Source organism: Equus caballus, chromosome 28 (genome assembly GCF_041296265.1).
Source record: "Equus caballus isolate H_3958 breed thoroughbred chromosome 28, TB-T2T, whole genome shotgun sequence".
In the NCBI taxonomy this organism is placed as follows: Eukaryota; Metazoa; Chordata; class Mammalia; order Perissodactyla; family Equidae; genus Equus; species Equus caballus.
In genome coordinates this window covers 29896776-29919375 of record NC_091711.1, presented here as the reverse complement: position 1 = coordinate 29919375, position 22600 = coordinate 29896776, and the positions used below count along the sequence as shown (strand labels likewise).

At 35.6% G+C, this 22600-nt stretch overlaps 1 protein-coding gene across 4 annotated transcripts in view; it reads right to left on the bottom strand.

The window, feature by feature from the left end:
- Positions 1–5771: 5771 nt before the first annotated feature.
- The window catches only part of SCYL2 (SCY1 like pseudokinase 2), a 67229-nt gene continuing 50400 nt past the window's right edge, over positions 5772–22600 (bottom strand). For 2 of the 4 annotated variants that reach the window (XM_001915815.6, XM_070253998.1), the window contains exons 12-18: positions 20898–21030; positions 18638–18756; positions 13788–13888; positions 11848–11914; positions 11607–11702; positions 10501–10620; positions 5772–9009 (exon numbers count right to left, since the gene is read on the bottom strand). In XM_001915815.6, coding sequence (XP_001915850.2) covers positions 8365–9009; positions 10501–10620; positions 11607–11702; positions 11848–11914; positions 13788–13888; positions 18638–18756; positions 20898–21030 — 1281 coding nt within the window. In that variant the 3' untranslated portion in view covers positions 5772–8364. The remainder of the gene's footprint in view (positions 9010–10500; positions 10621–11606; positions 11703–11847; positions 11915–13787; positions 13889–18637; positions 18757–20897; positions 21031–22600) is intronic. The other 2 variants (XM_070253999.1, XM_070254000.1) reach the window with 1 other exon arrangement.

Below are 22600 nucleotides of genomic sequence, written 5' to 3'. Positions count from 1 at the left end.
CCTACTGTGGCTATTAAAGACTGCCTTTAACAAAACTCAGGAAAGATGTACTTAGAATCCTTGTGCCCTTAAAAATGTCATTGAGCACTTAACTACAGGTAAGTTTTTGCTAGCTACTGCGGAAATTTCAGAAATAAATAAAACAGGATACTGATTTTTAAGATTACACACTAATCTACTTGCTTTCACTGAAGTTCCACGAAAAAGTAGGACAAACCAATAGTAAAATGAAGACAAAATTAACGTAAAACACTGATGTACTTGCCCCTTAAGATTGCCACCATTCACTCAAGTCTGACAAGACACTCCTTCTAAGGGGAGACTAATGGGAACATTTGTCCCATTCATAGGGGACATATAGTAATTGCTTCCGTATCTGTTTTTCTGACTTGAGTTTCTGATCTCATTTCATTATCACAAAGTAGAATGAAAAATTAGATATGACAAAGTAGAATGACTGAGTAGATATTATCTCCATTTTACAAACGAGGAAACTGAGGCTCAAACTCAAGAACTTGTCCAAAGTTACCTCGTTTTTGGTGGAGCCAGGATTTAAACCCATCTGATTACAAATGCTCACTTTATTATACCACATTACCTCCTGTCCACAATAAAGCATTGTTAGTCCCATTGTATTTCAGCTCACTATGAATTGGGTACTGGAATTCTATTAATTTGGCTTTATGTTCCTAAATTATAGGAATACAGTTTTATACCATTATTAAATAAATAGAATACGTCTCTATAAAACTTTGCAAACATAAGGTTGCATACATGGACAACCTAGAAACACACCAAGTTCTATTTTCAGTAACTGCCTAAATACTGTGTCATTAATTTTTTCCCAATTAATGAAAATTTAAAAGAAAGTCAATCAAAATAAAGAAATGTAGGATGCTTTTACACAACATGGAATAATATCTAAGTATTCTGCATTTTTCATAGAATTTAGTTAGAACATGAATTCCTTATATTTATGAAGTACTTTTAAGTTCATTCTTCACTGCTCCTTTGAGGTTATAACTACCTAGAGAACTAGGTTGGGCAGACTACTCCACTTGACTGTTGAAGCCAATGGCATGGAGAAGACCAATGACATACTTAGTTCTTTTGAGGTGTTGGGCAGAGCTGGACTAGAAATCATACCCATGCACTTATCCTCTGGCTGTCACTGGCTGCCTTTAACGAATTATCATTTCACCTTGGAGAATCCCATTCCCACAGCCCCAACATAAGAAACTCGATTATAAATTTTTGAGTCTGTTTCCTGGCTGCAAAGATGAGAGAATTAATTTTTTCTAACATGTTTTACTGCCTGAAGATTATGAGTATATATCGGATCAGACTTAGTCTGAAGTCCCTATTTGTGAGTAATTGGAGAAATACTGGTTCATTTCATCCAGTAATATTACAGTGTGGAAACACTTTCCAATTTTGCTTTACATACCATGAATGGTGACTTGAAAAAAAGATAAGTATATCTTAAGATGTGTCCAAGGCCAAAATATCTTAGAAAATCTGATAATTTAGTAAACGTGGTCGCATCATAATAATGCAGCCTGAAAATGTGGGAGGGAGTCAAGATCTGAGAGGATATTTTGGAGAATTTTTCATCCCCTTCATTTTTCTTGAAAGTGCAAATGTAACCTGGAGCATCCAGACAATTTCCATATATGGAGCAGTGAACAGGGTTCACATTTAGGGCATCAAGAATCAAGATGGAACAAACCTACACACCTTGGAAAAGTACTTTTTGTGAGGTCCTATCCTTCTCAGAAACTCAACACTAGAAGCCAAGAATTCTTATCATTTGTGACAGCCTGTCAGTGTTCAAAAAACATACCTGCAAAAGGGCTAATGTGATGGACCATTACTTGGGAGACAGTGACATCTTCTGGTAGTTTATAGATTAAACACATTTACCCCAGACTTTTTTTCCCCCAGAAATCAGCCAGTTTTAAAGGAATAGATTTATCTATCTATTCAGTATACCTTTATTAAGTCCATAAGTGTGGATTCCTAAATTCCTGAAATAAAGCATAAATTAGCTTAAAAACATCAGAGCTCACTTAATTTTGCTCCTCGTTTCGCTGTCCCCCAGTTTAGTCTAACAGGAAAGGTTTTAAACAGCCACCATTAATTCCATTTTTCGTGGTAATCAAAAGTCACTTGACCAGACTTTCCTTAATTCGAGCAGTTTTCATATAATCTCAGAATTCAAAAGAAAACCTTGGAAGTTACCTGCTCTAATTCCCCTTCCCAGTGTGTCCAGCTTAACTTGGGAAAATGTGATTCCTAAGTAATCATTTGATAGCATTGAAAACAATGTTAAAAAGGCTCCACATGAGGCTGAGCTTATGCCCCATCTCCTCTGAAGATGCCTTCCCCACTCCCCTAGTCCAGGTTGGGCATCCCCCTATTGAGCACTTACCATGTGCCAGGAGCCTTGCCAGGTGCTTCACACACTTTTACTTCATTTAATCCTAATAAGTCTTAAGGCGTGATCCTCATTTTATACTTCGGAAAACTTACTCTGGTCAGTTAGTGAGAGACTAGATTTAAACTCATTCACTCCATATACTTATACTCTACCTTATTCCAAAATAAGACTTTCTAAGAACATGACACAAAACTTTAAAAAATGGGGGGGAGTGGGGGAACAAAAGGAAATCAGAGCCAAGGAGAAATAAGAATTTAAGAAATCAGACATAGCCAGAAGGCAAGTACTGAACAATGCACACTATTAACGTCCTAAACATTTGCTACAGGCGAAACTGAAATTTGGCTGAACCTCTTAGCTGTAATATGTGATTTGTTACTTTATTCAGAGACTTTAAAAGATAAGAGCAAACCAGTTGCTTAGAAGCACCTTTACTCCTGAACTGAAAACTGAAATTTCTCCTGGGGGGTCCTCAAAGAAGCGACCACAAGTTAGAGTGACCCAGCATCATCCCCATCATGAATATAAGCTTCACAATACATCCAAAGCTAAGTGTGGGAAGGAACTTGATGTGTGGCCAAAACAAGGCAACCCAGGCACAAAGGTCTCCACAGTGGGCTAATTTCATTCAGAATTCCTAGGGAAATGGATGGATTACTCAATTTTTGGCCTCCTCTATAAACATTTCTCAAAAGTTAGACTTTGAATGTTGGGCAATAGAGAGCTAAGGGTTCTTCTCTGACAAGTATCTGGGGTACAGGTATTATTGCTGATTAAGGGCAGGTCCATACAATCACTGGAGGCGGGGAGAGAGACGGCACCCCCTTCTGAAACTGAAGCAGTCTAATGAGGATACCGCCTCGGTTAAAGGTCTTTCCATCTCCCCACAAAAGTGATCTTACGAGTACCCACTCTTAAGACAGGATTTTCTTAAAAACAATTTTGAATCTGTTCCAACACATGAACAACTGTGTAAAAAATCCTGCCCCACCTCTATAGAGCATGAATGCTATAATTTTAGCCAAAAATTTTTTAAAATATACAAAAAACTCCCAACTTTATCTGGATCCAAAGTCTATGCACCCTGTATGCTTTCAGTGTGCCTGTGCAAATGCCCCATATTTGACTTTCATCTGATCATGTGTTTAGAAACACTGGCAGGCTTAAGGACACAGACTTGGAAGAGACCTGCATGAATGTTGATTCCTACGTTCAAATTCTAGACATTAAAGTCTCGATTTCATTTACTTTTTTATAAGAAAGTCAAACACTGGCTTCCCTACTAACCTAGGCCACCACACAAAGGAAAAACATACCCAAAAAGTAGAAAGAAAAAAAGCGTAAAAGTTGGAACTGCATCAAATAAGTATAAAGTAGCTAAACCAAACTTCCACTACAGGCACATTTCAAAAGAACTTTTAAGAAAGGAAAGTTTTTATTATAGGCTAGATAAATATAATTCCATATGGCTTTTGTTAGCAGCATCAAGATACATCATTTGGCCCCATTTTAAAAAGGCTTAGTAGATTCAGGAGTGTATCACTGAGGGTGAGGTCAGGGGACCAGATATTTGAACACGGAAATTTTAATACAATAATTGTTAACTACTAAAAGGTGGTTAACTATTTAAAGGAATAAAAGAGGGCTCGAAGGAGTATAGAAGTAGCAGTTGCAAAAAGAAAAACCAAGCAGCTACTACCTCTAGGATAAGAGAAAGTGAAAAAAAATTAAGGAACTAAAGACTAGGAGAGCCTCTCTCCTTCCCCCACCCCCCCAGGCTGAGACTTCTCTGGAGAGGGCATGGTTTCCACAGGAACGTGCAGTCTGCCAGTGGTGAAGAAACTTGTCAGAAGGCACAGTCCACAGGGTGGGAGACAGTTGCCTGAGGGAATGGCTGAGCTGCTCCAAAGTGGCAGCACCCAAGTTGGGACAGTGACCTAAGGCACAGCTGGAGCTCCTCTGCTGGGGTTGCTGGGCTCCTATGGTGAATAAAGATGGAGAACTAGAACCCAGAAGTGAAATGTGTTCTTGCTATTGCTTTGCAATGCCACGTCAAGGGCCCTCTATCGATGAAGCCTAACATTCTGCCAAGCTGGTGAAAGAGGCAAGTTTATCTCATAGCTCCAGTATTACAAAGCAGGGAAGAGAAGATGGATTTGGAGCTGGAAGACAGTAACTTGATAACTGCCATAGTTCAGTACACTATCTAATAGTTACTAGCCACACATTGCTACTGAGTACCTGAAATGTGAATAACCTGAATTGACATGTGCTAAGTGTAAATATAGACTGGATCTCTAAGACTAGGTATAAAAAAAAGAATGTAAAATATCTCGTTAAATTTTATACCAATTCTATGTTGAAACATTTTGGCTCTATTCATTCAGTTAAATAAAATATATTAAAACTAATTTCAACTATTTTTATTTTTTAATGTGGTTACTAGAAAATTTTAAATTACATATGTGGCTTGCAGCCCAGGTAGTGGCTGGAGCAATCCGGCTGCTTTGGACAGAAATAGTTTCTAACCTCCAACAAGCTTGATTTTGGTGAAACGGCTTTTCCCAGTGCACCCCCACTCTCCGAGGTTACATGCTTTTTCTGCTACAGTCTGGATACTGCAAACACTGCCAACCTGGCTCCCCCAGCCCTCCTAACTCACAATTCAGAGAAGCAGCCCAGAGGCTGATTCTGACTATAAACATTTCTGTTCTGTCATCTCCCTCTCCCTCTTCAGTGGCAATTTTTCTAATATATTTATGTTATCCAATTAATACTGAACACATACTTGCTGTATAAAGGTCTCAACAAAAGCAAATCTAGAAGAATTCATACAATAAAAGATATAAAGGATGCAACACAGTAGACAGAGCATTGGATTGCAGATTAGGAAAAAATCTAGCTTCTATTCCTGGCTCTGACTTCCTTGGGTTAGCATGTAAGTCTCTGGCCCTCTTTCTACATCGGCCTGGAGAAAGACAAGGCTGAATTATTTCAGTTTTATTCAAACTACATGACGAAATCCTTTTAGCAATTGTAACCAGCCCTTTTTTTCCCCCAATAAATAGGATAGACTAAAAAAAATACGAGAATATACAACATGTATTAAAGACAATTTCTAAAACTTTTGTTTCTGGTATATATTTTATATACTGGTTTGCAGCATAAGATATATTTCTTACCAAGTGTCACAATTACAGCTTGAAAGCCACTGAAGTAAATAATCTCTTAATATCCTATATAGTTTGAATTCTTACAGATTCATTTTGTTCTAAAATTATTTCAAGACCAATAAATCACAAAGCATGAAATCACAACTTAATATGGAAAGTTTTATCAAAGCTAAAATTTATTTGGTGCATACTCTGTGCTTGCTATCAGGTACTTCCACATATACTCTTTCCTTTAATATGTAAAAGCAATTGTGAGGTATTTTACAGCTTAAAAAAAATATTAACAAAAACCTACTTTCTTAACTTATTCAGGTGAAAAGAAGGATTATAAGCATTCCAAAATAAAAACAAAAACAAACAAAACCCAGTCAAGTACATGGTCTATTTTCATTTCCTTTTATACATCCTCCACATATATCACACACTTTAGCATTAGGAGAATAAAGAACCAATTGAAATAAAAGGGAATCTTTCTGAAATTTTTGTCTACAGGTGCTACCAATTTTCTACTCTAAGCACAAGAGACTTAAATGATGTTAATATCTGAAATAATTTTAAGGTGATCTAGTACTTTGAAAGTTTTGTTCAAGGAGAAGTACAAGGCTAAAAATAGAACTATTTTTCAGAGGAAATTTCTCAACAGAAAAAGGCAATGGTAACAGTCCAATTGATGGAAATGATTTAAATAAAATATCTTCAAGAAAGTAGAAAAAAAGCGTAGGAAAAATTTCCAAAAATGTAGCACCATTATCTCAATGAATGAGCAAATTTCAAGATGTGAAAATTACCTAAGCATTATATATTATATTTTTTCAAATAATCTACTTTTATATTTGGTAGTTCGAATCGTATGTTGTTATTAAGCTTTCCTTCTAATTAGGAGTTCAACACTGACATCAAGTTATTTTACAAAACAAAAAACAATTTCCTAATAAAGAGGGACTACTGAATTGTTACAAAGAAAAATTCTTCAACATTAACCAGTTTTATTCCATAAGTAAACTTTTCTCAAGAGAAATATTAATATTGTGTTACAAACAAGACAGATAATCTGGTCAAGGTGTGAATGTATTTGACAAAAATATTTGCTCTTCCTAGTGCTTTTCATTTCTCAGATAAATTTCTTCAGCATTCCTATAAGTCCTTTTCTAAAACCTTGTAACAAAGTACAGATCATATAGAAACCAGATGTAAAGCCGACTTTTTATTTTCTAAAGTACCCTCTTACTGAATGCTGCCAGCATTATCAAATTACATTTTATAATCAAGTACTGTATATTCAATGTATATATTTAGTGTATGTATACATATCTATTTCAATGAATAAACTTAGTATCAACACACTAAACTTCATAAGATTTACTTTAAATGATTGCTGGTTTCAGATAATTAAAAACCACAAACTCTATGGCAGCAACTATAATACATATATAATTCTCTGAGAGATCATTTAAAAATTATTACATAATGATAGAATATAATTTAACAAAATACAAATGACATTTATAGCATAAGGCTCCATGGTTGAATAATCAGCAAATCAAAGAAAAATATGAGAAAGGCTTTGAAAAATAAAGCACGTTTCTTGTTAAAATAATTTATTTTTTCCGTCCTAAAGATGGCTAATTATGAAAATGAAAATGTTCGAACAAAAGGTTCCTGAAATTCCAAGAATTAAATTTCAGTCGCAGTAATCGATGAGGTCAGACTTTATCATGGTAAGCAGAAAATTAATCTGTTGGTAGCCAGAAGATACAACTGCTCATTTTTAGAGAAGTAAAGTTTATTACATTTAAAACAATACAACAGGAATCTCAAAAGATTACTCATTAAATATAGTTTGATTCTTACAAATTTCCTTTTGAAAATGCAATTCATATATACTGTACCCTCAGAAGTTTTAATTCAAAACGAAATATGAAGGCAGTAGTCAGGGAAATCACATCAGAGGGCTTTGTTGAATACCCATACAAATCAGTACATACCTCTTCGGTCTGTGATACAGTAGGAAAAAAATGATTCTAAACATATCCAAGTAAATGCAGAAAAATACATTACTATTTGAGGCAGACCATGCTACAACATAATTTATAATGATTAGTTTGCATTTAAGATGGTTCATAATGCCTTTACTTCAACCAATGAAATCAACATTAAGTTAAATTTTGCAGTATTTGCTCAGTCTTTTGTACTAAATATTAGTTCATCTGAGAAGCGAGTAAGATTGAAAAAAGCAAGTGATCTGATCCTTTTCATTATCATTTTCTCCGTCATACTAAATGCAAACAAATCAATACAGCATCAAGATTTTTCACATATCAAAATGAAGACTAATGACTTGAGAAGGCAGATTTTGTACCATGTAGTATTTAACAGATGAAACTTGCAATTACCATCAACTCAATTTTTTAAATAACACCAAGATATACAAGCCAAAATAAACATTTGATTAAAAAATTCTGCTATTCAAGATACTCAGGTGTCTTGTTTCTCTTTGAGATTGGTAAAGGTTGGGTCTTTTAAAAACCTGAAGAGGAGTTTGGAAGAGGAAAAAAATCCTCAATGCTTTAAAAAACTCAACTGTTAGGAGTCTGTACAACTACTATGCTGGCATGGAAACAGGTGTTTTCTGTCAAAGAACCATTCAGTCTCCCATAGAAGTAGTTCCTCCAAGCCAACTATATAAAGATGTAAATCAGCTCACCCATGATTAAAACTGAAGTAATCCTTCAAAAATAGGAGCAAGACACCTCACCCAAAAAGATCTTTTAAATCATTGCTAGCTGAACTGCTATTGGCCATAGTAGTTGGTGGCTGTGCAAAGTTCTGTGGGTTAAAGAACGGATTAGCCTGCATACCAAAGGCAGATTGTCCTATCATGTTCATCTGTGTTCCCATTACTGAACTGCCCATACCTGGAGACCCCTGAGGAGGTACAAACTGATTAAGCCACTGATTTGGTTTCTGTTGTGATAACTGGTTCATGCTAACTTTGGGTTTCTGAGGGCCAAAGAGATTATTAAGAGCAGACATATCTGTGGGTCTTTGCTGAGTCTGCTTCGCACCAGCAGGAGGAACGCTCACAGCACTGAAGTTTGGCAAAGTGGAAGGTGTTCCCAGTGTCATCTTGGTCACTCCAGATGTGCCTGGACTACTGAAGAAGTTTTGGTTTGTATTAACTGGCATGTTGAATCCTGAAGTCTGAAAGCCCATGTTAGCATTTAGGCCGTTTGTCATATTTCTCTTTGTATTATCAACTGGTGTAGAAAACATCATGTCAAGGTCCATGGATGGAACAGAAGTGAAGGTACTTAAAGCAGAAACCTTAGGGGTACTAACAGAAAGGCTGGTCAAAGACGACATATTATCCATCAACGTGTCCGTCAAGTCCTTAGTCTGAAAAATATGAGAGAATTACTCTACCTCCAAAAATTCCAAATTACTTTATAATTAGTAAATACTTGATAGATTATACTATAAAGGTCAAGTTAAAATTAAGCTCAACAGTCTACACCAAGTCAGCAAACCATAGCCCATAGGCCAATCCAGCCTGCCACATATTTTTGTATGGTTTTTACAGATGAACATGTATAATCAATTTGATGATAGCAAACACTAACTTTAAATTCCAATGAAATAAAATGTTGTCGGGCAGGCCCCATGGCCCAGTGGTTAAGTTCACACGCTCCGCTTCAGTGGCCCAGGGTATTGCCGGTTCAGATCCTGGGCGCAGACATGCACCACTCATCAGGCCATGCTGAGGTGGCATCCCACATAGCACAACCAGAAGGACCTACAGCTAGAATATACAACTATGTACTGGGGGATTTTGGGGAGGAGAAGAAGAAGGAAAAAAAAAATAAAATGTTGTCTCCCCCATCCCCCTAAAAAACAGAATTGCATTCTTCTCATTAGTAGATAATCTGTATTACAAAAAAGGATACTCTATGATTTTTATATTTTGAATCTCATCAAAATTTTGTGAAAAATTTTTTTTCTATTCTTATATAAGTATCTACAGAATATTCTTGCTTTTGCCTCTTGGCCCACAAAGATGTTTCTCAGAGGAAGAATTTTAGTGATTAAGAGGTAACAAAAAAATAATTTAAAGAAACTTTTTAAGATAGTTTTTTCTGAAACCAGTAAGAGTAAGGACCTTAATCACTGCTACAGCACCAGCATGCAGAACAGTGCCTGGACCACAGCAGGAAATAAACATTGGTCAGGACATATAGGTAAATATCCCTCAGCCAAGTTACAAATCTCTCCTTAATTGGAAAGCCAAAAAGTGAAAATAACTTTTTGCTCAAAAATATGTAAATGCATGAATATAATCTTCCTGAGCATTTCAAAATGAATATAGTTGAATTAGTACCTTTTTGTGTGTGTGTGAGGAAGATTAGATCTGAGCTAACACTGTCGCCAATCTTCCTCTTTTTGCTTGAGGAAGACTGTCTCTGAGCTAACATCTGTGCAAATCTTCATCTATTTTGTGTGTGGGACACAGTTAAGCATGACTTGATGAGTGGTGTGTAGGTCTGCACCCAGGTTTTGAACCCATGAACCCTGGACTGCTGAAGTGGAGTGTGCAGACTTAACCACTACGACACTGGGCCAGCCCTAAGACATAATAATTTTAAGAAACCCTCTTGTTCATCTAGTTTCCTCTTCATTGATAACAAGCACTGTCATGAAACATTATACTTTAAGCAGGCTTTTAGAATTTGTTGGAAAAATCTTTATGCCCATACTTCTTAGACGCTGCATATTAAAGTATTCTCTGAAATACCTTTTAATACAAACAGTAGTAAGCAGACTAAGTTCCATACTACCTTACTCCTCAGAAGTAGTACGCTTGAAATTATGCAAAAAGAAATGAACTCTGACCTGTTTGACTGGTGCAACAGGTGTGTGCACTTGGGGTTTAAGAGGCTGTTGGCTTTTCAACTTCTGTGCCTGCTCCTGTTCTTTTGCTAATTTTTGTTTTTCTTCAAGTGTAAGTGATGCCTTAAAACAAAATAATATGAAAAATCAAATAGCAACTTCGTAAGTCCATTTGTAAAGCAAAAGACTTCTTTTTTTCCCTGTAAAGTATGTCTTGGTATGTTTTACAATACCAAGTAGTTTGCAAACTACTCCTGTATTGCTGACTGCCACAGGTAAGTTATATTTTGAATTATTATAAGATTTAACTTTAGGTAGAAACTCACAAGATGTGTGCTAAAATATTTCTAGTATGAAAACAATTATTTTAAAACCATTCATTAGAATCATCTTTTTCCAGACAATGAGAATATGATTAGGTGATTTCATTTTCTAAAATTGGGAAATTCTTCTTCGATTCTAAACTACCTCACTCCAAAAATATTTTAGGAACTCACCTAAAAGCTAAGAAGTGAACAATTTCTTTTACTGCTAATGTCTGCATCAAATTCATGTTTGTCTCTTTCTTTTATCAACCTTGCTAACTTTTAAGCTCACAGTATATTCTCTTATAACTTTGTAAATCACAATGTCTAGTAGGTCCCTGGTTTAACACATACAGGTACTCATATTTGTTGAATGAATAGAAGAAAACTGCCCTCAACAGAAACCCAAAATTGACATATTTTTTGTATTGGATGTTAACCAATATTTCAATGGGAAATAACATTTTATAGTTTGTTATTCAAACTAAGAAGCAGAGAAGAGAGAGAGTGGAATTTATCAAGGGGTGTGACTGGTAAAGTGCAGCAGAAAGAACAAAAGGACTCAGGCAATCTAGAAATGTTACCCAGTGGGAAGGTGAGTAATAAAGGAAGCTAGAAATCTTAAGCTGGTTTATTCCCAACATGGGTCAGATCATGTTCCACTGATAACTTTTAAATTTCATAAAGATAATTAAAGAATTTTTCTTGTTAAGATGCTGAGCAGTATTTCCCAACAAAAATCTATGGTTTACAGGAAGTCCTATAACATAAATGAGAGTACTAAAAGAACAGTAAAGAACTTACTCTTTTATGTTTATTCTGTAACCCATCGTCTTTATTTTCTGATTCACCACCAGTGAAAAGGTCTGCTCCAATGTTGTTAAAGACTTTGTCAATCTGCTGAAACAGAAAAAAGTCAACCACCTGAATGACATGAAAAAATTGTGATTTTACTGCTTAAAGATCAAAAGTCAACGAAATGAAGCACACTGTCAAGCACTTGACTTTAATTACAAAAATTAAAATAATCTAAGTATCTTCTTACCTGCGACCCAACATTTGTAACTTTTGTCTCCTCAGAAGCATTCATTTGATTTCCTATATCCAAAGACCTGCAGGAGAGAGGAATTATGACAAAGCAATAAAAAAAAATGCATATTTTCAAAATGCTCCTACTAAAAATAGTTCATCCACATGGAATTTATTAAAACCTCAACAAACTGCAACTTCATTCTTTAGGAAGAGTCATAATCTTTGTCATTATTTACTACAATTAATGTCTGCTTACCCAAAATATTAACATTTGTATACACGTCTTTTTTTTAATCTCAACTTTTGAGATTTACTGAAGAATTGACTCAGGGGGTCACAAAACCAGGCAGGCATGGTTCTTACCATCAGAAAGCTAGAGCTCACTAGAGACAAGATATGATATGGGGAACTTAATGTGATTAAGTTCAGAATCTGTGATCCTAACAATAAATGCTATCATCACTGTGATGTTGGCCAGATCTATGCCTTAAAAAATAGGTAGGATTTAGATAGGAAGAAGAAAAAGAGAAGGTTCATTTACACCTCAAGAATAAATAATAGTGGGGGCTGGCCAGTGGCACAGCGGTTAAGTGCCCACGTTCCGCTTCGGTGGCCCAGGGTTCGCCGTTTCGGATCCCAGGTGTGGACACGACACCACTTAGCATGCCATGCTGTGGTAGGCGTCCCACATATAAAGTAGAAGAAGATGGGCATGGATGTTAGCTCAGGGCCAATCTTCCTCAGTGAAAAGAGAAGGATTGGCAGCAGTTAGCTCAGGGCTAATCTTCCTCAAAAAAAAAAAAAAAAGAATAAATAATAGTGGGCTGGCTCCATGGCCAAGCGGTTAAGTTCATGCGCTCAGCTTTGGTGGCCCAGGGTTTCACCGGTTCAGATGCTGGGCACGGACATGGGACGGTTCATCAAGCCATGCTGAGGCAGTGTCCCACACGCCACAACTAGAAGGACCCACAACTAAAAAAATATATACAACTATGTACCAGGGGGCTTTGGGGAGAAAAAGGAAAAATAAAATCTTTAAAAAAACAAAAAAGAATAAATACTAGACATCAAAAATTTCTATTAAAAATTTTCAAAAATTATTTCTCAGGATTCCTATGTTAATATAGCCAATCCATCAAACATCATAAATATATACATCACAGAACACTTGAGAGCATACAAAAGGCTATTTCCTATCACTCTATCCTTGCGTATGTACTTCCATTAGCCTTCATCTTACACTGGGGGAGAAGGTAAAAAGTTTCTATTTAGGGACCTTGCTCATGATTAACATCAATTTTACTGATTTTCAGATGTCTTTTGGTTCAGGATATTCAACTTTAACAGGCATCTTAAAATCATGTGTTTTTCTCTGGGGCAAAGAATGTAGTGGAGATTTGATTTTAATAAAGTGGCATTCTCCAGTGAATAATTTCCACCTTTCTTTTCTTCCTTTGAATACTAGTATTTTGCAAATAATTTAGAAAATGCTCTCTAAAAAAGAAGACGTAGATGTTGTGGTATTACATAGGAAATAAATGCTTTCTATAAATGTTTCTGGAGTTAGAGGAAAGAGACGGGGGAATCAAAACACCAGGGTTTCACAGATTTGAAAAATATTTATAAGTGGTACTCTTGGTTATCAGTTCCCTGAGTTTACCATGCCAGTGGCTAATGCTGACAAGTGATTGTCTCAGAAATAGAATTTTCTTTATATAGAGAAAATGGTAAGATTATATCATATTACACTTTTGTACTCAGAAATGACATTAGATTTTCAACAACATTCTATTTTAACTCAGTTCAACTCAATATTCTGGAAAAATTTTAAATGTCTTATACATGGTCAAATTGAAATTCATCAGTTTTTCTAGTCCATATTCCAGAAAATCAACAGGAGACAACTTTAATCTCACTCTTGGACAATGTGCAATTCATATGCAGCCTACTTACTTCTGCTGTTCTTGCATTATATGAAGTTGCTCCAGTTTAGTCTTATGTTCAGTCTCCAATCTACTAAGCATTTCTTTTATGACGGAAATGAAAGAATTGAACTGGTATAATGAGAAATTGATATGGTTATGATGTTTCCAGTTAGCAGCTAATGTAATCTAATAAGATAATATAACGAGTTAATCATAATATTCTCTATTTTTACCAGAATACGACCCACTCATAGCACTGATGTCACAAGAATAGTATATTTAAACTCAGCACATCATAGCAAGTTTTTACAATATCTCTGTATGGTGGTGATATAGCTGATGAGTCTTTTAAGTTTTACATAACACGTCTCAATAAGTTTTCTATCCTGAGATGTCTAACAGCTCTTATTCAGGAGTATTATATAAATTCACCCCTGGCAGTTATTATATATAGATTTTCCTAAAATAATCCAAAATGGACCATCTGAATTTGTCCATATGTCAAACAATATGTTTAATAATGCATAAAAATTATTATTTATTCAGATCGTTATAAAAAAGACGTTTTGCTAAAATAAACCTTGTTTTCTAAAAATTTTGTAGAAATATTAAATGTACATAACCTAACTCTCAAATAATTAATGTTCATAAAGTACATCTAACATTATATATTAACACAGTTTAGCGCTGGTTAAACTTTGGTTAAATGATAATTCTTATAGTACTTCAGGGTCATCATAAATAATTTATTTGAATAATACCATATATTACAGGAAGAATCTAGAAACTGCTTTCTTTCCCTCCCCAAATCTTATAATTACATCTTTGTGCTAGGTGCTTTATACGTACACTCTTTTATTAATCCTCACAACTTTTCAAAGTAGGTTTATTAGTATTTCTATTCTATAAGTGAGAAAACTCAGGCTCAGCAAGAGAGAAAGCAACTTACTCAGAGATACTAAATAACGTACGGCAGAATTAGAATTCATACTAAGTTTGTCTCCAAAGTTTGTGCTCTTTTCTACTACATTACACTGCTTCTCACCATGCTCTATCATCCGTTTATCCCTTGTCTTATTATGAGGGTAACTAAAGGCATATTTCCTTAGCAGTTTACCATGACTGACTCCTTAATTAGAGTCAATTTAAGACAAATTAGGTCATTTAAAAATCATTGAACTTTTTAATGAAATATAACATACCAACAGAAGAGTATACAAGTGCACATCTCAAAAAATTCACAAACTGATTTGAACCAGTGGTCAGAGGACCAACAGAACATTGGCAGGACCCCAGGAGCTTCCTTGTGCTCCCCGCTTCCAGTTATTTCCCAACCCCTCACCCTATGAGTAAACATTATTCTGACTTCCAGCAGTGTAGTTCTGACTGTTTGGTACTTTGTGTAAATGGAATCATTCCGTAGACCCTCTTCTGTGTCCGGCCTCATTTGCTCAACATTATGTCTGAGCAGTTCATCCATCTTGTTGCATGTGGTTGGCGCAGTAGGCCTGAACCGCTGTCCTTGGAAAGGCCTGCTTGCGAGCTTGGTCCTTGGTGGTGTCCAGGATGATAGTGGCTCACTGTGCCTAAACTGCGCAAAGAATGTTTTACGCTGAACACCTGCTTTCCTTCTTGGAGTCTGGAATCTGATTACATGACAGGCAGGGTGGTAGTTGATCAGTTACCAGTAAAAACTCTGGGCACTAAGTCTCTAACGAGCTTCCCTGGTTAGCAACATTTCACAAATATTGTCACAACTCATTACCAGGGAAATTAAGTGCAATCTTTGTGACTCCAAGGAGATGATTCTGGAAGCTTGACCTTGGTTTCCTCCAGACTTTGTCCTATGAGCCTTCTCCCTTTGCTGATTTTGCTTTATATCCTTTCACTATAATAAATCATAGCTGTGAGCACAATGATATGCTGAGGCCTGTGAGTCCTACTAGTCAAACACTGAATTTGAGGATGGTCTTAGGAACACTCCAACACAAGTTGTGATTACTTTGATTGCTACATGCTATTTGCTGTTTTTTAATCAAATGCTAAAACTGTATTTTCCTAAGTTACTTTGTCTTTTTCATATAATGCATAATATACTTAGATTATTTTAAATCAGAACTAACAACACAGCAAACTTGAATTAGGAAACTTGTCCACGAAATAATAGGAAAGCAGACCATGTCCATGATAACTATAGAAGCCCCCCATCCTTATCTGCAGTTTTGCTTTCCATAATTTCAGCTACCTGCAGCCAACTACGGTCTGAAAATATTAAACGGAAAATTCCAGAGAGAAACAACTCATAAGTTTTAAATTGCATGCCATTCTGAGGAGCATGATGAAATCTCATGCCGTCCCACTCCGTCTGGCCTAGGATGTGAATCACCTCTTTGTCCAGCATATCCACGCTACCTGCCCATTAGTCACTTAGTAGCCATGGCCTGTTGTAGTATTGCAGTGCTTGTGTTCAAGTAATCCTTATTTTACTTAATAGTGGCCCCAAAGCACAAGAGTAGTGATGCTGGCGATTCAAACATGCCAAAAAGAAGCTGTAAAGCACTTCCTTTAAGTGAAAAGGTGAAAGTTCTCAACTTAAAGAAAAAAAATCATATGCTGAGGTTGCTTTTATTACAGTATATCATTATAATTCTTCTATTTTATTATTATTGTTGTTAATCTCTTACTGTGCCTAATTTATAAATTAAACTTTATCATAGGTATGTATTTATAGGAAAAAACACAGTATAGGGTTTGGTACTGTCTGCAGTTTCAAGCATCCACTGGGGGTCTTGGAATGCACCCCCTTTGGATAAGGGGGGGACTACTGTACTGTCAAATACCAGAAGATATGAATCAAACTATTTCTGTTGATGAAAATAGGTTTCTTAAAAATCAACCACAGGGGCCAGCCTGGTGACACAGTGGTTAAGTTCGCACATTCTGCTTCAGCAGCCTGGGGTTTGCTGGTTTGGATCCCAGGTGTGGACCTACGCACGGCTTATCAAGCCATGGTAGGCAGGCATCCCACATATAAAATAGAGGAAGATGGGTACTGATGTTAGCTCAGGGACAGTCTTCCTCAGCAAAAACAGGAGGATTGGCAGTTGATGTTAGTTCAGGGCTAACCTTCCTCGAAAAAAAAAAAATCAACCACAAAGCTGAAGAAAACTAACACGTTTCAAATGGAATCATATATCCTGAAATAAGCATTCAGGAGTATTTTAAAACACTCCAAATCATAAATACGAGAAGTAACAACAGAAATGACCAAAAGTTGAAGACTATCAGGCATATTATTATCCTATTCTTCTCCAAGATTCACTGTTGCTCTTTTTGCCAGTCATAACCTCAACCCTGCCATCCAAGATACGAAGAAACTATCAAGCCAAAAATTGAAATCTAGGGACACAAACTTTCAGATGCTTACCCTACCACTTCAAATTAAATTTTGGATCTGACTAATTTTACAGATTACACTAATTCCAAAACTCCATTCACTTAGCATCTCTCCTATGCCAAAAGCTCTCTTGCTTAACTCCCAGCTTTCTGCTTCCTTCACTGCTCTAATTCACTTTCAGTCCTTAATTCCAAATCTTGCCTGCCTATCCATTTCTGACACTCTCAATTGAACAGTAACCCTTCCCAGTCTTTCCCATTATACTTCATTAAACACCAGTTCTATGGTCAACAAAACACCTTGTCATTACTCTGTACCTCAAATTCTCTCAATTTGATAAGTATTTTTATTTGTGGCACTGCACTAAGTACTGGGGATATAATGAACAATAAGCTATAATAACCAGCCTTCCAAGGGAGTAAGACGCCTAAGTACATAGCTGTGATACTACAGTGACAGATGTATATAGAGAGATAATTCTATAATAATCTTTGAACACATTACCCCTTCGCTCAAACATTTACCCCATCTTGAAGGTTCAAATATCTAAACCAGACAGGCATTTAATTGTATTCTCAATTTGTTTTCTCCCATTACTCCCTTATTGTATTATAGGTATCTCTCAGTCAAACTGGATTATTCATTTCCTATGGCAGACAGATTCTAAAATGATTCCCAATTATCTCCTCTGGCTACTCATGCCTTTGTGTAGTCCCATTTTTGAGCGTGAGTAGGACCTATGACTTGCCCGTAACCAACAGAATACGGCAAAGTTAATGGGATGTCATTTACTTGATTACATTATAAGACTAATAACTTCCATCTTTCTAGCAGACTCTCTCTCTTTCTGGATTTGATGAAATAAGCTGCCATGTTGGAGAGGCCCGTGAAGCAAGGAATTGATGGTGGCATCCAACTAACAGAGAGCTAGGAAATTGAGGCCTTCAGTCCAACAGCCCAAAAGGAACTCAATCCTGCCAACAACCATGTGAGTGAGTTTAGAAGCAGATCTTTCCCCTAGTTGAGCATTCAGATGAGACCCCAGCCCAGTGGCAGTATTGTGAGAAACTGAGCAGAGAATCCATCCCTGGCTTGGCAGACCCACAGAGACTATGAGATAATAAATGCATGTTGTTTTAAATCATGAAGTTTGTGGTGATTTGTTAAGTAACAATAAATAATGAATATATACCCCAGATACATTACAACAAATCTTTTCTTTGTTCATGTCCACTTCCCAGCCCCCAATTTGAAGTACCCCTAAATCCTACACATCTTTCAACATTCTGTTCATTTAGTATCTCCCAATGAAGCCTTCAAAAACCCATTCTTCCACCTCACATACTCCTTACTCTGGACCCACAAACTTTCTTTAACTCTGTGGCATATTTTTCCTTGTTTTAGCAATATTTATATACATATTTAATGCCAAGAAAACAATTAAGCTGAATAAACTGAATAAAGCATAAAACCACTCCTACCTGATTGAGATTAAGATTGTTTTCAATACTTAGGGGAATGAGATGAGGCAACACTTTTCCAGCCAGCTGCTCTTTGGTGATTCCCAACTTCTTATGAGTAAAAGTACATTTGTAAATACCTATTAGAAAAGAATGAGACAAATTTTATAATTCAACACCACAAATTAACAGAAATTAGGAAAACAGTGTATCTACATAAAATCTCATGATAAGTAGTGTAGCTACAAATTTCTCCCTATCTGTGCTTAGAACAAGGATGTGCTTATTACAAATTAGAATGATTTCAGCTTTATCATCAGTTTAGATTTAAACACCATGACCTATTTACCCTGTATCCTTTTGGTTTAAGAGCACATTTAATGACACTTTAACATTAAAAGCCTATCAGCGGGTCTGGCCCTGTGGCTAAGTGGTTAAAGTTCCATGCTCTCAGCTTTGGCAGCCTGGGTTCACAGGTTCAGACCCTGGGAATGGACCTATTACTCATCAGCCATGCTGTGAAGGCATCCCACATACAAAGCAGAGGAAGAGTGGCACAGGTGTTAGGCCAGGGCTAATCTTCCTCAAGGAAAAAAAAAAAAGAGGAAAATTGGGAGCAGATGTTAGCTCAGGGCGAACCTTCCTCACCAAAAAAAAAAAAATCCTATCAGAACTAAGTACAGTTCTTACAGTGCAGCAGTAAGGTTACAGAATGCCTCTCTATCCTGAAAACATCTAAATACTTATTTCAGACCTCTCACTCAAACTTGAGACATCTACTTTAAAGTGTGTAAGCATAGATCCTACACCTTTATTCACTTCTTTAACCAATCAGACAACATGTTTGAACCTTAATAACTTAATTCAACTCCACACAATCCTTCCCTATTGTCTCACCTATTTACTCAAACTTCAAGATCCTGCTTGTTTCACCTATTCCACAAGGCCTTCATTTAGTAAACTGAGCAAGGTGGTCCTCATTCTCTGAATGCTTTTGTGTTATACGCATTTTGTATATAATCCAAGGCTTTAAAACATACCATCCCCTATTATTCTCCTGTTAATGTACATTTCACTTATATACTCAAAGAGAAACTTTATTGAGCATCTACTTCTGCTTATTTGCTAGGAACTATGCTCTTTACTTTCCCTTTGGTTGTCTCACTGAATTCTCACAAGACTCCTATAATGATGTTATTTTTATTCTCATTTGATAGATGATGAAACTTTTCAAAATCACTCCAGGAACTGCCACAGCCAGGATTGGGTCTAGAGCTCTTTCCACTATGCCAAAATCCCTCTCAAGAAGACTAATTTCTTTGAGCCCAAAAGTTTCATATTATATCCCAAAAGTTTTATGTCTACAGAGGTCTACAATAAATTACTTGCTGACCATTCCTACAAATATTTACTGAGGGCTTTCGATAGATCAGGCACTATAGTAAGTGTTAAAAATACACAGCCAAGTAATAAAGATTTTCTTCAAAATTAACAAAGAACTTAGAATTTAGCAAAAAAGTGAACTTGTTAATGTTCTTGTGATTCTACAGCTATGTCTGATTCTATTAGTACAACAGACCCCCAGAATTTTCAGATTGGATTTTCATAACTTCAATTATTTATAAACAATTTCAGAGTTTCTTGACAGAGTAATTTGTAATTATGCTGATAGAACAGAATGGCCTGTAAGGGTAAGATACTTCATCAGCATATCACATATCAGTGAAGCATACTGGTTAAGATTTAAACACCTCTAAATTAAAAACTAGCTCTACTACTTATCAGTTGTATAACCTTGAATAACTTACTTCACTTCTCTGATTCTCAGTTTCCTTACTGTAGGAGAGAAATAATAGTACTATTTCACTGGATTTTGGAGAGGACAAAATAAGATAACGCAGAGAAAATACTCAACATAATGCCTCTTACAAATTAAGTACCAAATAAACATCAGGTATTATTATTAAGGCTGGTATGAGCATTTTAAGAAGCTTTGTTTGCCTCTTATTTGGTACCATTTTACAGAGAAAACTACATGTCATCATGATATTGTGAAACCAGGATTCCCAAATGTCTTACTCCTTTGTAATGTCCAGGTTCTACGGTTTTTGCCAAAACTAACAAAAAGAAAAGTTATATCATAGCAGTTATCCCATCATTCTTCAATTACTGAATGCTATATACATGAAAGAAGAGTACAACTGTTTTATAGATTGGAAAATTTATTTACATGACTATAAAATGATAAAGTAGCATTAAATGACGTTAAGTTTTCAACTACCTAAAATTCCCATGAGGACTGCAGGTTCCTTGGATGGAATTTGTTGTAAGAAGGGCAGGATATCATCAAGTACAAACCACTTATCCAAGTATTCCAAAATCTTTCCTAAGCACACTAGTGAGTTTACACGAACCTATTAAAAGAGATAAAGTGCATTAGCCATTTAAAGTCTTTGCAATCTAGAACAAAATATTTAAATGTAAATTTCATCTTCACATAGATATATGTTAAAATCTCAAGAATAAAAGTGAGTTTAAAACCTCCTATCCTTTATTAATAAAGGAAATTCAGGTATTTACTAATTCCCCTGACTTGTTTCAGAAAGAATTTATGATTGCTTTACCAAGACACCAGTTAACTAAAGGGAAGGAATGACTTCAATTTTCTATCATTTTAAATAAAATGATTAGGATTGAGAAGCTTTACTATATATATGTTTACTAAGAACATTTCTTTGGGAACACCTGAATTATAAAAAGGACTACTACATTCTCCCACCAAGTTATCAATTTTACTGGGCTTCCAGTACTTTTCTCTAACTCAGGTTCAATTCATCCTTAAACTAAATATTTTAACAACATGTGAAGATATCTATATTTGTCCTACATAAAGTTTTCCGTTTCTAAATCTTTAACACAGTTACTAAAACCTGACATTTAGGAGCTCTTTTATCAAAATTCTATCTATATTCACTTGACTATTTTGATAAATATTTCACACTCTATTTTTTCAGCCAGAATTTAAGACAGCATACTTTCAGTCAGGATCATAATATCAATAAAACTCCAGTTTTCAAAAAAAAGTAAACTAAGAAAAGCAGAAAATAATTTAACTGGTTACAAAAGTACCATATTTCTGCAAGAAAGTTGAAAAAAACTTCTGAAATGTAACGCACAACTGTTTTCTGAAATTCAAACATAAGAAGTAAATTATAAATTCAAAAAATATCTAAAGGCTTAACTTGCTCTTAGAATCAGTTTTATAAAAGGAATTGCTGCATTCTTTATATGTGCGTGTGTGTACATATACACATATAAAGAGAAACTGGAAATACTAGTTTATTTTCTTTAATGATGTATAAAATATTAGTCATATAAGTCACGAAGAAATAGAGCTCTTGAGAGCATTTTACCTAACTCTGTGTAGAATGTATTTTTATTTTCAGGGAACAGTATTAGAATATAATTCTCATTCATGACTCATGTTTCAAGAATTTCCTAGTTAGAACTTCTAAACCTTAGAAGTCTATGTCTACGAATGCAACTCAGGAATTCCCATTTGCCACTCTGAAGGTAGGGAGCACTGAACGTAGTACATAAAATGCAAACACATTCCAGAGTTACTGTTCTAAATACATTCATTATAACTCCTTGTCAACAATATACCTTTAAGGGATCAGTTGGCATCTTAACAAGAGATACAAACATCCCTGGGCATTAATACAGATCATTTAATTTAATAATCCATGCTTCCCACATCACTCTGCATACAGACTTAGAACTGAACTAGAACATGTACCTTGACAAAATGTAGGCTAAAATAAATTTATGCTGCCATAAAATATAGTATGACTTATGTGATGTTTTAAAGGGAATTCTGAAAACTGAAATTTAAGTTGTATATTACTACCACCTATTTTGAAAATTCAATCATAAAATTAGAAAATTTCAGAGAAAAGGACTGTATTTCAAATCCGTTTAATG